This window comes from Canis lupus, chromosome Y, assembly GCF_048164855.1.
Source record: "Canis lupus baileyi chromosome Y, mCanLup2.hap1, whole genome shotgun sequence".
Taxonomy (NCBI): Eukaryota; Metazoa; Chordata; class Mammalia; order Carnivora; family Canidae; genus Canis; species Canis lupus.
In genome coordinates, this window is record NC_132877.1 from 1,528,415 (window position 1) to 1,546,411 (window position 17,997).

The window sequence follows — 17,997 nt, forward strand, 5'->3', positions numbered from 1 at the left end:
GCATCCTCCTCCCTGTAGACGTAGACAGGTCCCATTGGCGAGCGGCACACAGGCTAAGGCGGAACTCACCATCCCAACCCATGACTGTGGCATCCATGTTTTATGGCACCCAAGGTGCTTTTTGTTTCCTTTTTGCTGTGATGATCCAACATCCCAGGCAGCTCTGCGCCCCCACTTTGTCCATCCTCGTCCCTCGGAACTGGGGACCATCCCTCCTCTGCTTCACGCCATGTACTTGGCTATGACTCTGCGCCTCATCACTTTGGTGTAGATTTAGGGATCTACAGGCTTTTGGTTGATTAGTTTTATCCGATTTTCATGGACTGTTGGTTTTCCGGGCTGAAGATTTCTTTTTTTAAATAATAGCATGACCCCATCCTTTCTTTGTTGTGATTCTTATGTTCACTGGCAGAGCTTCCGATGCTAGAGTTTAGTATTAGTGGAGACAGAGGTGGATGCTGCATCCCTGCCTTGATTTGGAGGAGGATGCCTCTGCTGACTGTGTATTTGCTCCTGGTGAGGTTAGGGGTTACATTAACCAGCGTCGTCAATCCTGCAAACTGTTCTGTGTGCAGGGCCGCAGCTCGCGGGCTGGGGGGAGGCCAGGCTCGACACCAAACAGCCCAGTTAGACTTGGATTCTGAGAAGCAACAAGGGCTTGTCCCCTGTGTGAGGCCCCCGTGTAGTACGTGGGAACATGCTTGCCCTAAAACGAACGTGGCTCGTGTCACTGAAATTCAGAGTGAGCCGGAGGGCATTTATCTGCTCCATCTGACAGCCCCGCGAGAGTGGGATTCAGCTCGTGGGCTAGGGAGCCATCTCTTTGGTGGCCCTGTAGAGCCTGCGTGGAAGGGGCTGACCTGGAGCATGATGGCTGCAGGAGACACACCTCCGTGTGCTCTTGTAAGACAGGTGTGTCAGGAAGCCGGAGCGGGGGTACGGCAACAGGAGGCGGGGCAGTATTTGGGGATCACAGACGTCCTGGCCCCAGCTCCCGTGTTTGGGACCAGGACTCAGCCTCGCGTGGTTCAGCCTGTCCCGGAGGCATCTTGTGCCTTTGAGGAGGAATCACACACTTGTCCAGGACCATGACACATGCGCATGGTGTCCTACCCTGTAGCCTTGAGGGAGCCATGACATCCGATCATCACATTTTCTTTGCCATCGATGCTTTCCTTTTCCTCAAACTCATTGCAACTTCAACAATCCGTCATAAATCATTGAATAGCTCTCCGCTGCTGTCAACTACAATCCATTCCAGGTGGTGAAGTCAAAGTTCCCAGCATCTCAAGATTTATTTGCTCCTGTGTTATGTGGATTTCGCTCGGCAAACCCTCACCTTCTTGACCTGCCCTAAATGCACCTTGGCAGGACTTGACAAGTCCAAGAGTTCTCTTTGCCAAGATCCCCCTGTGAGCCCCGCGAGTAGAATTTTTTCCCACCTTCTCATCTGCGCCCTTGTTTCGACCGAGGATGCACGCGTACAGCTGTTCCTCTGTGGCCTTTTATTCCACTTGGTTATTTCCACATTTCTTCCTGTCCTGGAATTGAAGACTGTGTGTTGAGCAACAAGCCATTCCGCCTCAGCCTTATGGCTGTGATGTCTGCCGCAGATACCGAACGCTTCCCCGGCGTCGCAATGAACGAATGCGATTTTGCTTGGAGGCGGAAGAGTTAGTTCTCCAACGTCGGGCGGGACTCTGCTCATTTTCTTTTTTAAAAAATCTCCTTTATTTGAGAGAGGGTAAGCGATAGAACGCGAGGTGGGTGGAGGAACGGAGGGAGAAGCAGACGCCCGGCTGAGCAGGAAGCCCGGCGCCAGGCTCCATCCCAGGACTCTGAGGTCGTGACCTGAGCCCAGGGCAGATGCTTAATGGACTGAGGCACTCAAGCGCCCTTGGCCACTTTTCCATAAAGGATATTCTCAGTGTGTTACTCATTGCAAAAATGAGTTATGTGTTGCTGCCTCCCCGACACTGGATTATTGGCAGGCAACGTTTTTACGTCAGAAAGAATCTGATTCCGTGTCACTTGGTATGGTCTATCCAATCCTCAGCATCTCATCATTGTGAAGGATGAGGATGATGACTCCCTTTCCAGGGGGCACCTCAAATTATCAGTGGCTGCAGCCACGGACGGTCCTTGAGCGGGGTTCATAGTGCAACCATGATTCCATCCTTTAGGAACGTGAACTTGAGAGTCTAAGGAGCTTAGCGAAGTTCTCCACCATCCGTGGTAAACAGGCGCGTGTTTACGATCTAACTCCACCTCCTGTTGGAGGCAACGCCCTGTTCCACTGGCAGAGTCTACACTCTCAGAAACCTGCAAACCTCGACAAAGCAGGCATCTTATCAATTTTTCTTGGAAGACGGTGACCAGGGACACCATGCCCAAAACATGATCACAAATGTTTGCACGTCCTCAAAGTCCTGTTCAAGCATCTGTTAAGGTTTACCTCTTAAGATTCATGCATTTCTTTAAGGAGACTAGCCAGGTGTCAAATCATACCTATTTAGGTAAAATCAGGGTTTTCCAACTCATTCCCATAAAGCACTCAATCTAGGGATGGGGTTGATTTCAAATCATCGTCATTAATAGGATCGTATCTGATGAATACAACTCAAGAAACATGAGCCCAGTCTGGCCGACGTCTTGCATCTTGTCTTCTAATGATTTTGTTTCTGGACTTTTAAGATGGTTGCTTATAATAGTGGCATCGCATTATATAAGGATGGCTGATTAAGTAGCATTAATCAACACTTGAAACGGGACAGATAATGGCCACTTAGTCGCATTTATTAACATAAAGGGGCAGCCAGCAAGTGCCGAACATATCAAGATGTGCAAATCCTATCAAAACAAATTACTGACGCGGAGTGCAAGTGTGCATGTGTGGAAAACCTTTTATGCTACGATAGCTAAGGGCCCCGGGCAACTCCCTGAGAATCTCACCCCACAACACAAAGAAAAACGGGATGCATAATAACAGCCCCCAGAACGTGGAAGGAGAAGGGCCGTTGAATGAACATACCGACGAGACTTTATTTTTTTTTAAAGATTTATTTATTTATTCATGATAGACATAGAGAGAGAGAAAGAGGCAGAGACACAGGAGGAGGGAGAAGCAGGCTCCATGCACCAGAAGCCCGACGTGGGATTTGATCCCGGGTCTCCAGGATCGCGCCCTGGGCCAAAGGCAGGCGCTAAACAGCTGCGCCACCCAGGGATCCCTCGATGAGACTTTAAACTCGCTGATTATGGAGCTGCCATGGGAATCTGTATCTGGAAACCCTTTTATGCCTTTTTTTTATTGTTCAGGATGAAAACTTGGTATACCCTTTGTGGTGCTCATTCCACAGAATGGGTTCAGAACGTCTTAATGCATGCTTTTTTGGTGTTTTTATACCATTCCCATGCAGAGTTCCCCGGGCAACAAAGATGGCCTGGGGATAATCTGTATGTTGGGTCCGATGGTCCAGGATCTGGTTTCTATGGTAGAACCAGATAGTGGCACCTGCAATGAGACATCCTATCTCCCCCCTCAAAAAAAAAAAAAAAGAGAGAGAGAGAAAGAGACAAATATAGAGAACTATGTTCTGGAGGAAGAGGGCTTTTTAATGAGAATCTGTTCAGCTAATCCCCAAACTGCTCTGGTTTGTTTAACTGGGTGTTCATGAGCTTTTCTTCATGTGTAGGATAACAATGCCTTGGTTCTTCTACGCCCAGATCCTTTCATCATATGGGAGATTGTCTCTGTCTCGCTATGCTTCACTTGCTGCTTGATGGTAATCCACTTGGGGCATTGTGTTGAGAAATAGTATGTCCATGAGCCCCCAAATTATTCCTCATAGTTCATCTTCCTGAACAGAATGGAGAAATAATGCTGGGAGTTGGGGAGAGATTGTATTTTCCTTCCTCTAGTTGGGTACACAGGTTGCCCCGAGGCAACGCTGGAGTTCCTGAAGTCATCAGAATCCAGTGAACAGGATCAAGCGATCATTCCCCTGTAGGAGAGCCAGCCTTCTTGGGCTTGATGAATCATTTTGGTGGTAGTCACAGATAAAAAGTCTCAGTTACTGCAGGGAAGGTTGCAAGGCTTTTGCTGACTAGGATTCCCCCCCCACCGCCACACACCCTGGGCTTGTACAAGGAGATGCAAATCAGGGAGGCAAATCAGGATGCCTCACTTGTGTCTCACAAATGTGAAGCATCTGGGTGGGCAGAGGGTGGACCAGCCTCCTCGTTGCAGAGGGAGGTGGTACCAGCAGGGTGACACTTGGCTAACGAGTCCAGGTGGCTGTTGAGGAGGAGCAAGAGCTCAAGACTCCCTTCTTTTCTCCTGGACATCAGGTAGACCATATCACTTGACAGGTGAGTTGAGGCATCCTTATTAGGATGGAGCTTCTTGATTCTTCTTGCTTCTTGATTAGTTTCTGTTGTCATGGGCAGACTTGGGATTTCGGAAGACTCCTTGGCTAACTATTTCCTTTCTTTTTCTTTTCTTTTTGTAAAACGTTTATTTAATCATGACAGACACAGAGAGAGAGAGAGAGGCAGAGACACAGGCAGAGGGAGAAGCAGGCTCCCTACGGAGAGCCCAATGTGGGACTTGATCCCAGACCCCAGGATCACACCCTGAGCCAAAGGGAGATGCTCAACTGCTGAGGTACCCAGGCGTCCCGGCTGACTATTTTCTAGAACCCAGTGGATCAGCTTAGGCATTGAGAGGTTGATTACAAACCAATGTTTGTTTGAATAAGCTTCTCTCCTTCTCTCTCCTTCCTTCGTTTCCATATCTTAGCCAGTAGCTTCTTCTCTTGTGGTCTGTGGCATCTTGCTTTGGGTAAGACAGACTGATGAAGGAGGTGGTTCGTATTATGTTCCCAATATTATTTTAATTATAAATATGAGTAACAGCTTGCAGGTGGAAGATGAATGCTTGTTGTCTTTCGTGGAAATGAATTTCACTGTAATACACTGTGCCCATCCTTGTCCCCCCTCATGGGATACGACGATGAGCTATCCTAAAATCACCACAGAGTGGTGTGGATTTGCGCTAACGCAAAACCAAAGCAGTAGATACATTTAAGCAACTACGCCTTTTAAGGTGACCTAAATTCATCCCATGTAGACGTTCTGAGTAGAAGCTGTCAGGTTCAGCAGCTCCTCAAGACTATGCTGTCATGCAGACTTATATTAGGGTAGGTTTGGGGACTGAGTCTGTTAACTCAAGAGACACAAAGAAGCAGGTGGACCCCAGACCCGGTACAACCCGAGCTCCTTGAAAGCAAAGCGAGAGCAGCGGAGTCCTTGATGGTGGAAGGTTCGTGTCCTGACAGATTTTGCAAAAACCAGTTTTAAACGTTGGAAGTGGAAATACGGCTTTGTGATCTTCTGAGGATTTCACAATGGAGACTAATGTAATTAACACGAAGATAACACATGTTTGTGTTTTTCAGCACGTTTTTATCTCTGGCCAAGGAAAATAAGAAGGCACTCAGCGCCTTGTGATGAAGCTCAGGTGAGGGAAGTCATGAGCTATTTTGCAAATGCATTGACTATAACAGACAATCTGGGAACACCCGTGAATTCAGCTTTACAGATAACTGGCATTCGATGTTATGTTTCCTAGATATGGTTGGGTGTAAACACGTACAGTGATATTCTGACGTCGGTAAGTCCATAATGAAATAGGAGATATTTTGGCAACTGATACATGTGAACTGCGGATTTCCAACACAGTCGTATTATTTTAAGATACTGCAGATGTTTTACTAGCATTGCATGGTGACAGGTGTTGCAGGGCTCTGGGTGTGGTGAGCATAGCATAACATATAGACTAGTCCAACTATCAAATCACGGCGCTGTGCACCAGAAATGAACGTGACACCGTGCTCTCACTACACTTCAACGATAAAAATAACAATAAATGAAATTTTGTAAGACCAGGACGTGAGAAAAGCAATTCAACCCACGTTGGGTAGATGAAAACACGCATGTTGACTATTATTATGATCTGACAACGGGAAAAGTCCTGGGCACACAGGTCCCAGTCTTGGGGAATAGGTTTGGGTAAAAGCAAAATGTTGCAACTCACGCGGTCAGCATTGCTTCTGAGCATTTACGAAGGGTTCTGGGAGCACAGAGGAGGGTCAGCGACCACTACTGTCCCCCCCCAGAGGAAATATTTGAGGTGGGTTTTGAAATATGGATAAAGACAAGATGGAGATGCAACTAATAGTTCAAGTGTCCAATATTCGTTACCTAATAATCAAAGAGGGATCCAGTGGGAAGGGAATCATATATTTCTTTGAGAAAATGGGACTTTTACTGGGATTGAACAGCATTGTGAAGGAGATTAGACTGGTCTTCAGAGTCCGGGCTGCTCCTTTTTCAGAATTTAGTTCTTCGCCAACATTCTCCATTCCCCTTTACCCTGGGATTACTTTTTCCTTGTTTTTTTTTTTTTTTCTGGCTGTTTTCATTCCCTTCAACCAAATGTCCCTTTGGCAAAGCTCTATGCCCACCCGCGTTTGAATTCTGTTTGCCGTGAAGGAAAGTCAGCTGGCCCCATCTCCCAAGGACGTGACCTCAGGAGTCTTATTGCCTCTGGCCTAAGAAACGCTTTGTCTCTAAGCAAACAATTTCAGATTTCACCTTCTGGAAGAGCGTTTGGTGTATGTGAGCTGGAGACCCAGGAGAGGCTCCCTTTGAGCATCATGGGCCCCATTCCACAGCAGCAGCCAATGCTCAGGGAGAGAAATCCGAGAGGCTCACTTGTTCCTCAAGGGAGATGTGCCTGGTCTCTCATGAGTCCTGTTGCTTTCATGAGAAGGGGACAGTGCAATGGGACGTAGCTCCTTAAATCATCTGTGCAACATCTGTGCTTGCTTTTCAGGAGCCTCTTCGTTGCTCTGTCTTGGATGTGTGTACTCTTAAACCCATGCCAGTCCCAAGAGGTACATGATGATAAGCCTAATATAGTCCTGATGATGGTGGATGACCTTGGGATCGGTGACTTGGGCTGCTTCGGCAATGACACAATCAGGTATGGCTTCGAGTTCAGTTGCGCTATTTCATCTGTTGTCTGGGCTTGGGGGCTTGATAAAGTTTTATGGCTACATCATGTGGAAAACCAAATCCATGGGTTGGAATTTGTCTTTAAAAGAAGAAAATAAGGGACGCCTGGGTGGCTCAGCAGTTGAGCATCTATCTTGGGCTCAGGGAGTGATTCTGGGGTCCTAGGATTGAGTTTCGCATCGGGCTCTCCGCGGGGAGCCTGCTTCTCCCTCTGCCTGTGTCTCTGCCTCATTCTCTCTCTCTCTCTCTGTGTCTCTCATGAATAAATAAATACAATCTTAAAAAAAATAAAAGAAGAAAAGAATATAAAATGAGGACAGTTTGGATTTGAATCTTGAGTCTGCACTTACTGGCGGTGAAATCTTGAGCAAGTTACTTCTGTGTGCCTTGCTTATCCTTCTTGTTGGCTGAGCACACAGGTGGGGGGTATACAGGTGTGCGTTCGTATGTGCAAAGCCTTTAGAATAGTTACCTGCCACATGGTGAGCCCTCTGGGATATGCAATATTATGATGACTGATGATTTTTTTCAAAGATGCATGAATTTATTGGGAGAGAGAGAATGGGGGAAGGACAGAGAGAGAATCTCAAGCAGACTCCCCTTTGATCATGGAACCCAACTCGGGGCTTGATCCCATGACCCCAAGATCATGACCTGAGCTGAACTCAAGAGCCACTCACTCAAAACGCTGAGCCACCCAGGCGCCCCTGAGGAGCGATGATTTTTATGCATACTTTTTACGCGATGGAACTTGGTCACTTTATGCTTCCTAATTTTGGAACCCTTTTAAGGTGATAGCCTTCTATTTTAAGAATGGGCACTCTGAAAGAAGAAAAGAACATCCATGAAACCAAGCCTGAGCTTTGTGGTAGGCTCAACAGAAGCCATTTATGGAAGTCTTGAAAACATCACAGCTTGGGAGCATGTCTTGGCAGGACAAAATTCCACTTTGTTCTATCATATCTCTCATTAAGGAAGCTCATTACAATTTATTTGCATCCAGCCAGTGACTATTTCTCTTCTGTGGAAGTCTCTCTGATGGTCTCCAACCTGCAGGGATCTTTATAGGGAATGACAAGGCAGCAGTTGCAACTTTTATCTAGAGCAGGGACGTGAGTCTGTAGAACACGTGCATTGAACGCGTCCTCGTGTCCGTAAGTAGCTAGGCATAACCAAGATCTGTAAGTCATTAGCCTTAATTAATCAGTCCACAGACGCGTATTTATATATATATTTTAGAAGGCAGGGCCGTATACTCAGTAGACACCATATTGCAGAACCAAGTTATATCAACCCTGCAATAGACAACGACTGCCTAAAGCCTCAGCCGTATTTTTTCCACGATGTGGGGAGAAAAAGGAAATAGGGCGCCGTGTGCAGTTACTTTTTTCTCCCGTTCTGAGCTTGGGGAATCATCGTAAACGGAGATGTTGGTTTCCGCCTCTGTCTGTGTCTCCCCCCATCCTCTCTGCAATTCCCTTTCTGTCTCTCAATCCAGGACGCCTAACATCGACCGCCTAGCCAGGGAAGGGGTGCAGCTAAACCATCACATCGCCGCAGCCTCCATGTGCACCCCAAGCCGGGCTGCCTTCCTCACGGGGAGATACCCCATCCGATCAGGTGTGTAGACGGGGAAGTCTCTGTAGAGACACTAGGATTCAATGAAATGATACGTAGCTAGTCCATTTTGAAAAGTTTGCTCCAAAATAGTTCAAACACGCACACGCGTACACACACGGTTGCATACACAGCTATCGACGCCCGCGTGGAAACCACGGTTCCTCCACTTGACTCGAGCCCGCCGTGCGTGGCTATGTCCACTCACCCTGTGCATCCTGCGAGCTGGCTTAGGCAGGACTTGCCATCCCAGGGCAAGAATGAGAAGCTGTCTTGGAAGGAACTAATTGACTGGACGTGTCTCCACTAATCGGGTGTCATGAGGCGGACTTACCAGAAGGTCTCAATCGTTTATCGCACATTTTAGCCCTTTTGTTTCTCCATCCCTCAATTGACCAGCCATTGGGTTGTTTCTGGCTTTAGGCTCCTGTGAATTATTCTGCTCTGTACCTGCGCATACATGTTTTTGACTCAACACGTATTTTTAATTCCTTTGGATACACACCAAGGGGTGGAATGGCTGGGCCGTATGGTTATATTTTCAAAGGTGATGAGACTGGTCATGTTTTACGGGCACAGATTCTGTAGTTAAGAGGAAGCAGAGCATAGAATTCACAGGTCAGGATCTGTGTCCCATTCTCCGTCAAGACAGAAATGCCCCTTGTCCAGCTCCCAAGGGTGTCACATAACCTTGCGGATCCCATGAGTTTGACGATATCTTGCTTAGCTGGTGCTAAGGTGAGCTGGGTCCAATAACCGATAAGTTCTTTATCCTTTTTTCTTTTCTTACGGTAAACTTATAGGCGATTTGACTCTTTTCTTTTGCTCCGCGCTGCACACGTTATGTAAAACTATTCAGAAGAAGATGGTTTCCTGTAGAGGGCATGGTCAGCAAATCTAACTTGGAAGACCTTTCTCTCAGCTCCTTGTATATGGAGGGAGGTCCCTCTCGGGAAGTCTCCACCTGACTTGTCTCTCCTGATTTTATCTGGAATTTCTCTTCCTTTTCACGTACTTTGTTTTGTCTTATTCAATTTTCCGTCTGCTCCCAGATATTGCTTCAGGGTTGGGCTGCCATTTTGGAAGGAAGCCAGGATGGGTTGGTTTAGGGAGTTCCTCAAGCTGGATCGCTGCAACATTTTCAATACACCCAGCGCCCTTGGAACTCTAGCAGTGGGGCTGGGAAATGTCCCTCTGTTTCCAGTCCTCTCCAGGGAACACCTGTTGGCTATTCTGGTTGGTTCTTTGGTTACTGGGTCCTTTAGAAACTGGTTTGCCTTCCTCTCCTGTAAAATGTAGGTCTTGGGCTTATGGTTGACCTGTCCCCATGTACCTGTCACCTAGTTTTGTCATTAGTGATGTCCATGGGTGAGCAGTTTTCTTCGCTTATTGCTCTATTTTGGGGAAGGAATGCAGAGATTCAAAAACTATGCGTCAGGTCTTCTCAGATACCCCAATGTCAGCTCCTGAACCATCCGTGACTCACTTCCTCCTTAGCTGACAGGCACCTACTCACTGTGTGTGTGTGATCTGTTGTTTTTTGGTTTTGTTTTTTCATCCCACTCAGGAATGGTTTCTAACGCAGTGGATCGTGTCATCATCACACTTGGAGCCCCCGCGGGACTCCCTCATAATGAGACGACGTTTGCAGCCTTACTGAAGAAGCAAGGGTATAGCACGGCACTGATAGGTAAGAAGCAGCCACAGGCGTGACGTATTTACTATAAAGAAATAATATGTGTTGTTCTATTCTTTTTTACAGATTGATTTATTTGAGAGAGAGAGAGAGAGAGTGAGAGCATGAGTGGGAGGGGCGGAGGAAAAGGGAGAGAGAATCTGAAGCAGACTCTGCACTGAGCACGAAGCCCAATGCGGGGCTCCATCTCACCACCCTGAGATCATGACCTGAACCCAAACCAAATCTGACAGCCAACTGCGCCATCCAGGGACCCCTGTGTTCTATTCTTGACATGGTTTTCTTGGAAACCCTTTATTTCAGAAGCATCATGCATCTTGGCTATGGCAGAGAAGACCCTCTGTGTGATGTAGGTTCTACATCTGCCATTTCATTGGCCACCTCTGACCTTTATCCTTACCTTTCAACATTAATCTGCTTAATATGTCATATTAATGTCTTTCTCAAGTCACTGTGTCCCCCATGTCCTCCAGAACTTTCTTTCATTGCTGTGTTTTGCTCATCTGGGACCTTCTATCATAATGAACCTCCCCCCATCCAACACACACACACACACACACACACACACACACACACACACATTCCTTCCAAAGGCACCTGTTTGTCCTTTTCAGACATAATTCAGACAAAAGAAAACTCCTTCCCACCTCACCCCCAGGCCTTTCCAGGTGGCCATCCTACATATTTCTCTATCACCCTGTGTTCTTCGTCTTTGCACAGACCACACTATACTCTGGTGGTCTTTCTATATTATTCTCTGCAGGCTCTGAAATCCTTCATCTCATTCACCATGTATGATTTAAGAACTGTGATGAGCCCTGTCAAGAACACACAAACAGCCTTATGCATTTCTTATGAAGTGTCAACTTTTGACTCCATAGAAATGTCTACATCCTACACCCATCACCCAAATAGAAAAAATATACATGTTTTAAAAAACATGTACACCCTGTATCTGTCACCCAAATCAAGATAAGGGGCATTTAGGTTGTCCCAGAAAGTTTCCACTGGCTCCTTCCAGTCTGTCCCCCTGGGTTAGCTCCCCCTTGCACCACTCCTACAGCTTGAGAGAGTCAATGTAGAGGAGACGATAATGCTGCTCTCTTTTGGCAATGATTGAATCCCCAGTTAGTCTCCTAATTGCACTGCAGTGGGATGGTAAGAATCATGATCTCTAGTTAATTGCATTGCATATTGACAGAATCATTGATAACTTACAGGCAGAAGGGATGTCTGAGAATAACCCATCCCCCCTAACTTCAAAGATAAGGTAATTGCTTCTTCCCAAGGATGAGAGACACAGGAGATGTTTTGATGCAAATGTTGCACAATACGATCAAATTTGTCAGCCTGTCTGTGCGTGTATATTTTCTCAGTATAAGTTCTCTTGCTCACCCCATTATCATTAAAATGGAACCATCGATGTTGTACGGATGTCTTTTTTCTCACTGCCAAAGATGATAGACTTCAACCGATGATGACTAATTTGAAGCTAAACCTACTGTCCCTATTTGAGAGCCTGGGTTTCAACTGGCATGAAAATAACATGCTATTTTTAATCAATTTTTGTAACCAATTTGACATTGATAAGAGAAGACAGTCTTAATGGAGGTCAGGACAGAAAAACCTCGACTCTAGCCTTGCCTCTCATCTGCTTACCCTCTCAGGTGTTCAGAGATGTGAGTATGTCCATCTTCCATGTGGCCCTTACTCCATGCAGAGAACTATTAACATTTTAGTGGCTATACCTGCCCATACTCTCTTCGAGTCCACATCCCAATAGGATGCCCATGGATCTTTTTGTTACCATTCAAAGCTTGGCAAGTTTTATCAAATAAAGTTCAGTGAACTTTAGTGGTAGACCTGGGGTTTCCATCCAGTGAGCTATCCAACCATCCATTATCCATGCTTGATCCATCCTCCATCATTCATCTATATCTATCTATCTATCTATCTATCTATCTATCTATCTATCTATTATCTATCTATATCCATATGTTATCAGTGTACCCATCTATCCATCCTCATCTATCAATCTATCCACCTATGCATATGTGTACACATGCCCCATCTATCTTCCATCATATCTATCTATCTATCTATCTATCTATCTATCTATCTATCTATCATCTATCATCTATCTATCATCTATCATCTATCATCTCCACCCATTCATTATCTATTCATCATGTGTCTTTTATCTTATCTCTAAGATTTATCTATCTTTGTAGGTATAATTTACATCTATCCATCCATCTTCTATCTATCTATCTATCTATCTATCTATCTATCTATCTATCTATCTATCATCTATCTATCATCTATCATCATCTATCTATCCATCTTCCCTATTGCCCATCAATCTTATATCATATCTATCTCATTATCTATCGATTATCTACCTACCTACTAACCAGTTTATCCACCAGCTATAATCTATCCTGTCCCTGTCATGTATTCATCTTTGTGCCTATGACTTTTTTTCTTTCTGTTGAGGAGAAACTGCCCAGTTCACATCCTTGCTACAAACTCACAACTGTATTTCCCTCCCTTTATTTTTCATCCTATCTTGTCACTCACCATGAGTTCTTAACACAAATTTCTGTGAAGCAAAAGAGAGCAAAAAGTGAATCAGGTCCTGAAATCACATTTTTAAGCAAAAGAGAACTATTTGCTGCTCCATTTTTGTGCACGAGTCGTCTGTTTTGAATGAAGAGTGCTCATGTGTTCTTCATGGTGTGTGAGCATACTATGCTTAATATGTCTGTTTGTAATTTCAGGCAAATGGCATCAAGGCTTAAACTGCCAGTCCCGATATGACCAGTGCCATCATCCGTATCATTATGGGTTTGATTACTACTATGGCATGCCATTCACTCTGATTGACCCCTGCTGGCCAGACCCCTCTCGTGACACAGAATTAGCCATCAGGAGCAAAATATGGCTTTGTGTGCAGCTGGTCGCTGTTGCTGCGCTCACTTTCGCCCTGGGGAAACTGAGTCGCTTGGTCTCTCTTCCCTGGTCCCTCATCTTCTGTATGATTCTTTTTATTTTTCTGCTGGGCTACTTTTGGTTCTCCAGTTACAAATCTCCTCTGTACTGGGATTGCCTTCTCATGCGGGAGCACGATATCACCGAACAACCCATGAAGGCAGAGCGAGCTGGCTCCATCATGGTGAAGGAGGCGATTTCATTTATGGAAAGGTAAAGATAATTTTAGAAGTCCATGTATTTTAAGGGGTTTAAGACAGAGTTAACAGAACTAGTATTTTTTAAAAATAAGAGGTCATGCTTTGCACAATACTGAGAAAAGAAATGGAATATTACTAGTTAGGACTAGACAATACAATACTGTATATTTTGGACGCCAGTTGGACTCTTTAGGTAGTACCTAAGGGGGGCCATCTCGTTTGAGCTTTTGTTATTAAAATCACAATTTCTCCATTGGCCTTGAAATTCATATTTGGTCAGACCAAAGCAGGTAGACTCACACTTAGAAATCTGGCTTATTAATTTATGGTTAATAATATTAATAATTAATAATTATATTGTCTGCATGTTAATGCACAGTGGGAAATGCATTTACCAGGAAACTAGATAGCAGAGTAAGTTGGTCACTGTGCTGTTTTCCTGTTAGGCAAAAAATCTCTTTGAGAAGTTAAAATCAGAGGGCTTATCATTGAGCATGAGATATGTAAAGGGTATTATTCAGCTGAGGTCAGTGGTGATCATTATAAAGCCCAATGCATGCAGAACAAAGTCGCTGGAAACTTTCCAAAGGAGCCACATTTATGGGCCTTCACTTTATGAATCTTAAAAAAAAAAGAGAGAGAGAATGTGAACACATTTTCTATTGGCCATTGCAACATTGACTGAAGCTTTATCTTTATCGATCGCTATCCTGGGGTCTGAATGTCAGGGACAAGTTGATATCATTGATGATCACATATGTACAAGCCCATGATAAGAAATAAGCTAGTGGGCATAAATCCAGGGTGGTATCAGTCCAAACTGTAGGGATTTTCCAAGATATCAGGAAAGCCATACTTGAGAAGATATGTTGACTGAATCTTCAAAGGTGAACAAGGATGAAATGAAGAAGTGGCCAGGCATTACTGCATGAAGCTCAAGCACAAGGAAGATAGGCCCTCAGCTAATGAGGGCAGCACATAATGCAAATGCCACTCTGAAAAATTTGTGCTCTGATAAATATCACAATGTCAAGAAAGGGGAAAATGAATTTTAAAAAAGTTGTATCATGATGATCTGGTTTAAATGGCATCCCTCCAGAATTCATGTATACCTAGAAACTCAGCAGGTGATCTTGGGAATAAGGTCTTTGGAGGTGTCATCATTGAGGCTGAGATCATCCTGGGGTAGGGATCTGTAAGCTGGTGTGTTTGGCACATAGCACTGTTTGGTGGTGTAAAGGCTCTTGGGCAACTTGTATCTAGCTTGGTCCTTACCTTATAGCCAAGGTGGGCACAATACAAATTTAGAGTCTGTGAGAGATTAAACCATCTTTGCATTGTAGATGCAATGGAATGGCTGGTTTCATTCACGGCAAGCTCTTTATTCCCTGCTACTTTCCATATGCACAGAAGCACAGATGTTTTGCAAAGGGACACATTAGCATGTTGTGAGGTGGCATTTGTTACACCAAGAGCTCAAGATGAGAGATTCTATTCCATTCTGTGAGCCCCTTTAAGTCTGAAGACACCCGCACAGGGCGTTGCTTACTGTTTACATTAGTACATCATGAACAAATACTGGGGTGTGAAAAATGTACTTCCATCACCAAAACTTGCATTGACTTTCAGAAGCTCTTTGTGATCCACAGTGGTACCATACTGAAAAGAAATGGGGACTATGAGGATTCAGAAGCTCACTCCACTGATTAATAATGTGGCCATGAGCATGTGGCGTAGGTTCACAGATGCTATAAATTGCTTTTATCTGGATTCTGAGTGTGTGAGTCTCCTATGGTTGCTGGAACAGGTTTCTGCAAATGAGAGTGGCTTAAAGCAACACAAATGTATTACTTTATGGTACTGGAGGTCAAGAATCTGAATCTCACATTACACGGTTAAAATCGAGGCATTGGCAGGACTAGCCCATTCTGGAGGTTCAGGGGAAGTCTGTTTCTCATCCCAGATTGGAGAAGCTGCATTATTTCCTTGGCGTATAGCTGATTGGTTGCATCTCTACTTCGGTTATCACTTATCCACACTATTTTTGTCCGATTTTGACCATATTGGGGTCCCGCTTTCAAGGACCTTTGTGATTCAGAGAATTTGGACTTATCTCCCCATCTCAAGATCCTGAACCTAATCCCATCTGCAGATTACCTTTTGCTACATAAAGCAACATAGGTATCATCTCAATCCTCAGTACGATGTGCGTCAGCTTCATAGTGATGCCATTAAAAAGTGCCAAAAACCGAGAGGCTTAACACAGCAGAAATTTTCTGAGCTTTCTGGTGGACATCAGTTGTGGAAAGATGCCATTCAACCCAGCTCTCCACAGCGCAACTTTCTTTTTTCATTTTTTCCATCGTTCTTTACACCATGATATGTCCTCAGAGTAGAAATTTCCCAAAGACAGTCATTTGTGCCGTGTGCTGCTCTGGTTAGCTGCTGACCTACATTCCCTGTGGATCATCACAGCTCAAAGTGGGCCAACCTCATTTCCTATGTCCTCACAGGATATCTGAAGGTGTGGAGACATGTTGCCAAGATGTTTCTGTCCATGCTTGCTTGGGGGTTGTGAAAGAGTTGGCATATCTAAGAAACCACTCCCGAGCCACCATCCCTTTGGGTCTGTCAGGTGTTACTGTGGCCTGAGAGACTTTATTAGCCATGGGAAGGTGTGCCAAAGAGCTGGATGGGCTTATGACTCCGTCGTGCCAGGTGGGGCTACTCAGGAATCTAGCTGTCCCACATGTGTCCTTGGGGAGCAGTCCAAATGCTAGGGGATCCTGGATGGTTTCTGCCTCATGTGTGCATCTGCTCTCTTGGGGTGCATTGGGGACAGACGGACACAGGGTGTGACAAAAAAATGATGTGATCTACTTCCCCACACTTTGCAAACTCAATATGCTAAGTGATTGATGTCCCTCCAGGAACCGTGAAGGACCTTTCCTCCTTGTTTTTACCTTTCTGCATGTACATGTGCCTCTCCCCACGACAACCGAGTTCATTGGCACCAGCAAGCATGGCTTATACGGGGACAACGTGCAGGAGATGGACTCCATGGTGGGTAAGTGGCAGGACCTACAGAGATGGGAACTCTATGTTTTGATAGTTCAGGACACCCAGACACGGCCCCCAGGGCTGCCCCAACGATGTCGCAAGTGGAAGTCCTAAGCAAAGTCAGCACAAAAGTACACTCAATGCTTGCCCTCTCCATGGAGCTCTCAGTGTTTCTATGGTACGTATATTACTGAGCAAATCAGGTTCCAGTTTTGCGACAGGATGGCTGAAAAGCTCATGGGGCTGGCCTCGTGTGTTGGCAGGCTTTTGGTTATAACAACCTCCAAATGTGGGACGTTGGCATGAAATAGATTTTAGTAATCAGAGAAATAAGACTGACCGAGGCACCTGGCTGATTCAGTCGGTTGAGCACCTGACTCTTGGTTTCAGCTCTGGTCGTGATCTCTGGATCCTGGGATTGAACCCTGTCTTGAGCTCTGTGCTCAGCACAAGAGTCTGCTTCTCCCTCTCCCTCTGCTCCTCCCTCTGCTCCCTCACTCTGTCTCTTGAACAAATAAATAGGATCTTTTTAGAAAGAGAGAATTCAAGCCTGAGCAAAGGGAAGCCAAACAATATTGTCAATTCACAGTCTTAAAAATATAGAAAACATTTAAAAATTATTTTTTAAAAATTTTAAAAAGGATTTTAGTTATTTCTTTGAGACTGAGGGAGAGAGAAAAGAAGAGCCGGGGGAAGGAGAAGCAGATACCCCTACTGAGCAGGGAGCCTGATGTGGGGCTCCATCCCAGGATCCCGGGACCATGACCTAAGCCGACGGCAGATGCTTTACCACCTGAGCCATCCAGGTGTTCCTAAAAATTATTTAAAATATAAATACTATTTGACTAAACATAGGCACATATGTCTATGTTTATGTAAGCACGTGTGTGTGTGTCTGGGTGTGTGAAGTATGTAAAGAACTCCAAGTCAGGATGTCATCACTAAAAACAGACAAAGACCACAAAAGAATCCTATTTGCTTTAAAATTTTAAATCAAGACAAAGTTAGCAAACTAAGTTAATATAACAAATGATGTGGCATTAATGCAGCAAATAAGGTATTCCAGCTGGGGTTTGATCCCCATGGGATTTTTTTCCGTGGTCCTCAGGTGATGACACACCTCCCCATGGGTGCGCTGAAGCTTTGCAGACATGCCGGGTATTTGAAAGCCACATTTTCAAAGAATGTGCCTGAAATTCATAAGCCATTGGGACCCATGCGTTGGGTATGTTTGTCTGTCCAGGCAGAACTGAGCTTTCAGGACAAATAATCATCTGTTTCGACATGTGATTTCAGAAATACTAAGAATAAAAATCACTTATTGGGTCCTGGTTGGGATATCATACTAATACA

The 17,997-nt window shown here is 45.0% G+C and overlaps 1 protein-coding gene across 10 annotated transcripts in view; it reads left to right on the top strand.

Annotated features, from left to right (window-relative positions):
- The window catches only part of LOC140629051 (arylsulfatase F-like), a 31,718-nt gene that overhangs the window by 3,494 nt on the left and 10,227 nt on the right, over positions 1 to 17,997 (top strand). For 7 of the 10 annotated variants that reach the window (XM_072818443.1, XM_072818446.1, XM_072818447.1 and 4 more), the window contains 6 exons: positions 5,460 to 5,521; positions 6,899 to 7,048; positions 8,579 to 8,700; positions 10,265 to 10,387; positions 13,174 to 13,597; positions 16,515 to 16,651. In XM_072818443.1, the coding sequence (XP_072674544.1) occupies positions 5,511 to 5,521; positions 6,899 to 7,048; positions 8,579 to 8,700; positions 10,265 to 10,387; positions 13,174 to 13,597; positions 16,515 to 16,651 (967 nt within the window). In that variant the 5' untranslated portion in view covers positions 5,460 to 5,510. Of the gene's footprint in view, positions 1 to 4,280; positions 4,372 to 5,459; positions 5,522 to 6,898; positions 7,049 to 8,578; positions 8,701 to 10,264; positions 10,388 to 13,173; positions 13,598 to 16,514; positions 16,652 to 17,997 lie in introns of those variants that run through there. The other 3 variants (XM_072818449.1, XM_072818452.1, XM_072818453.1) reach the window with 3 other exon arrangements.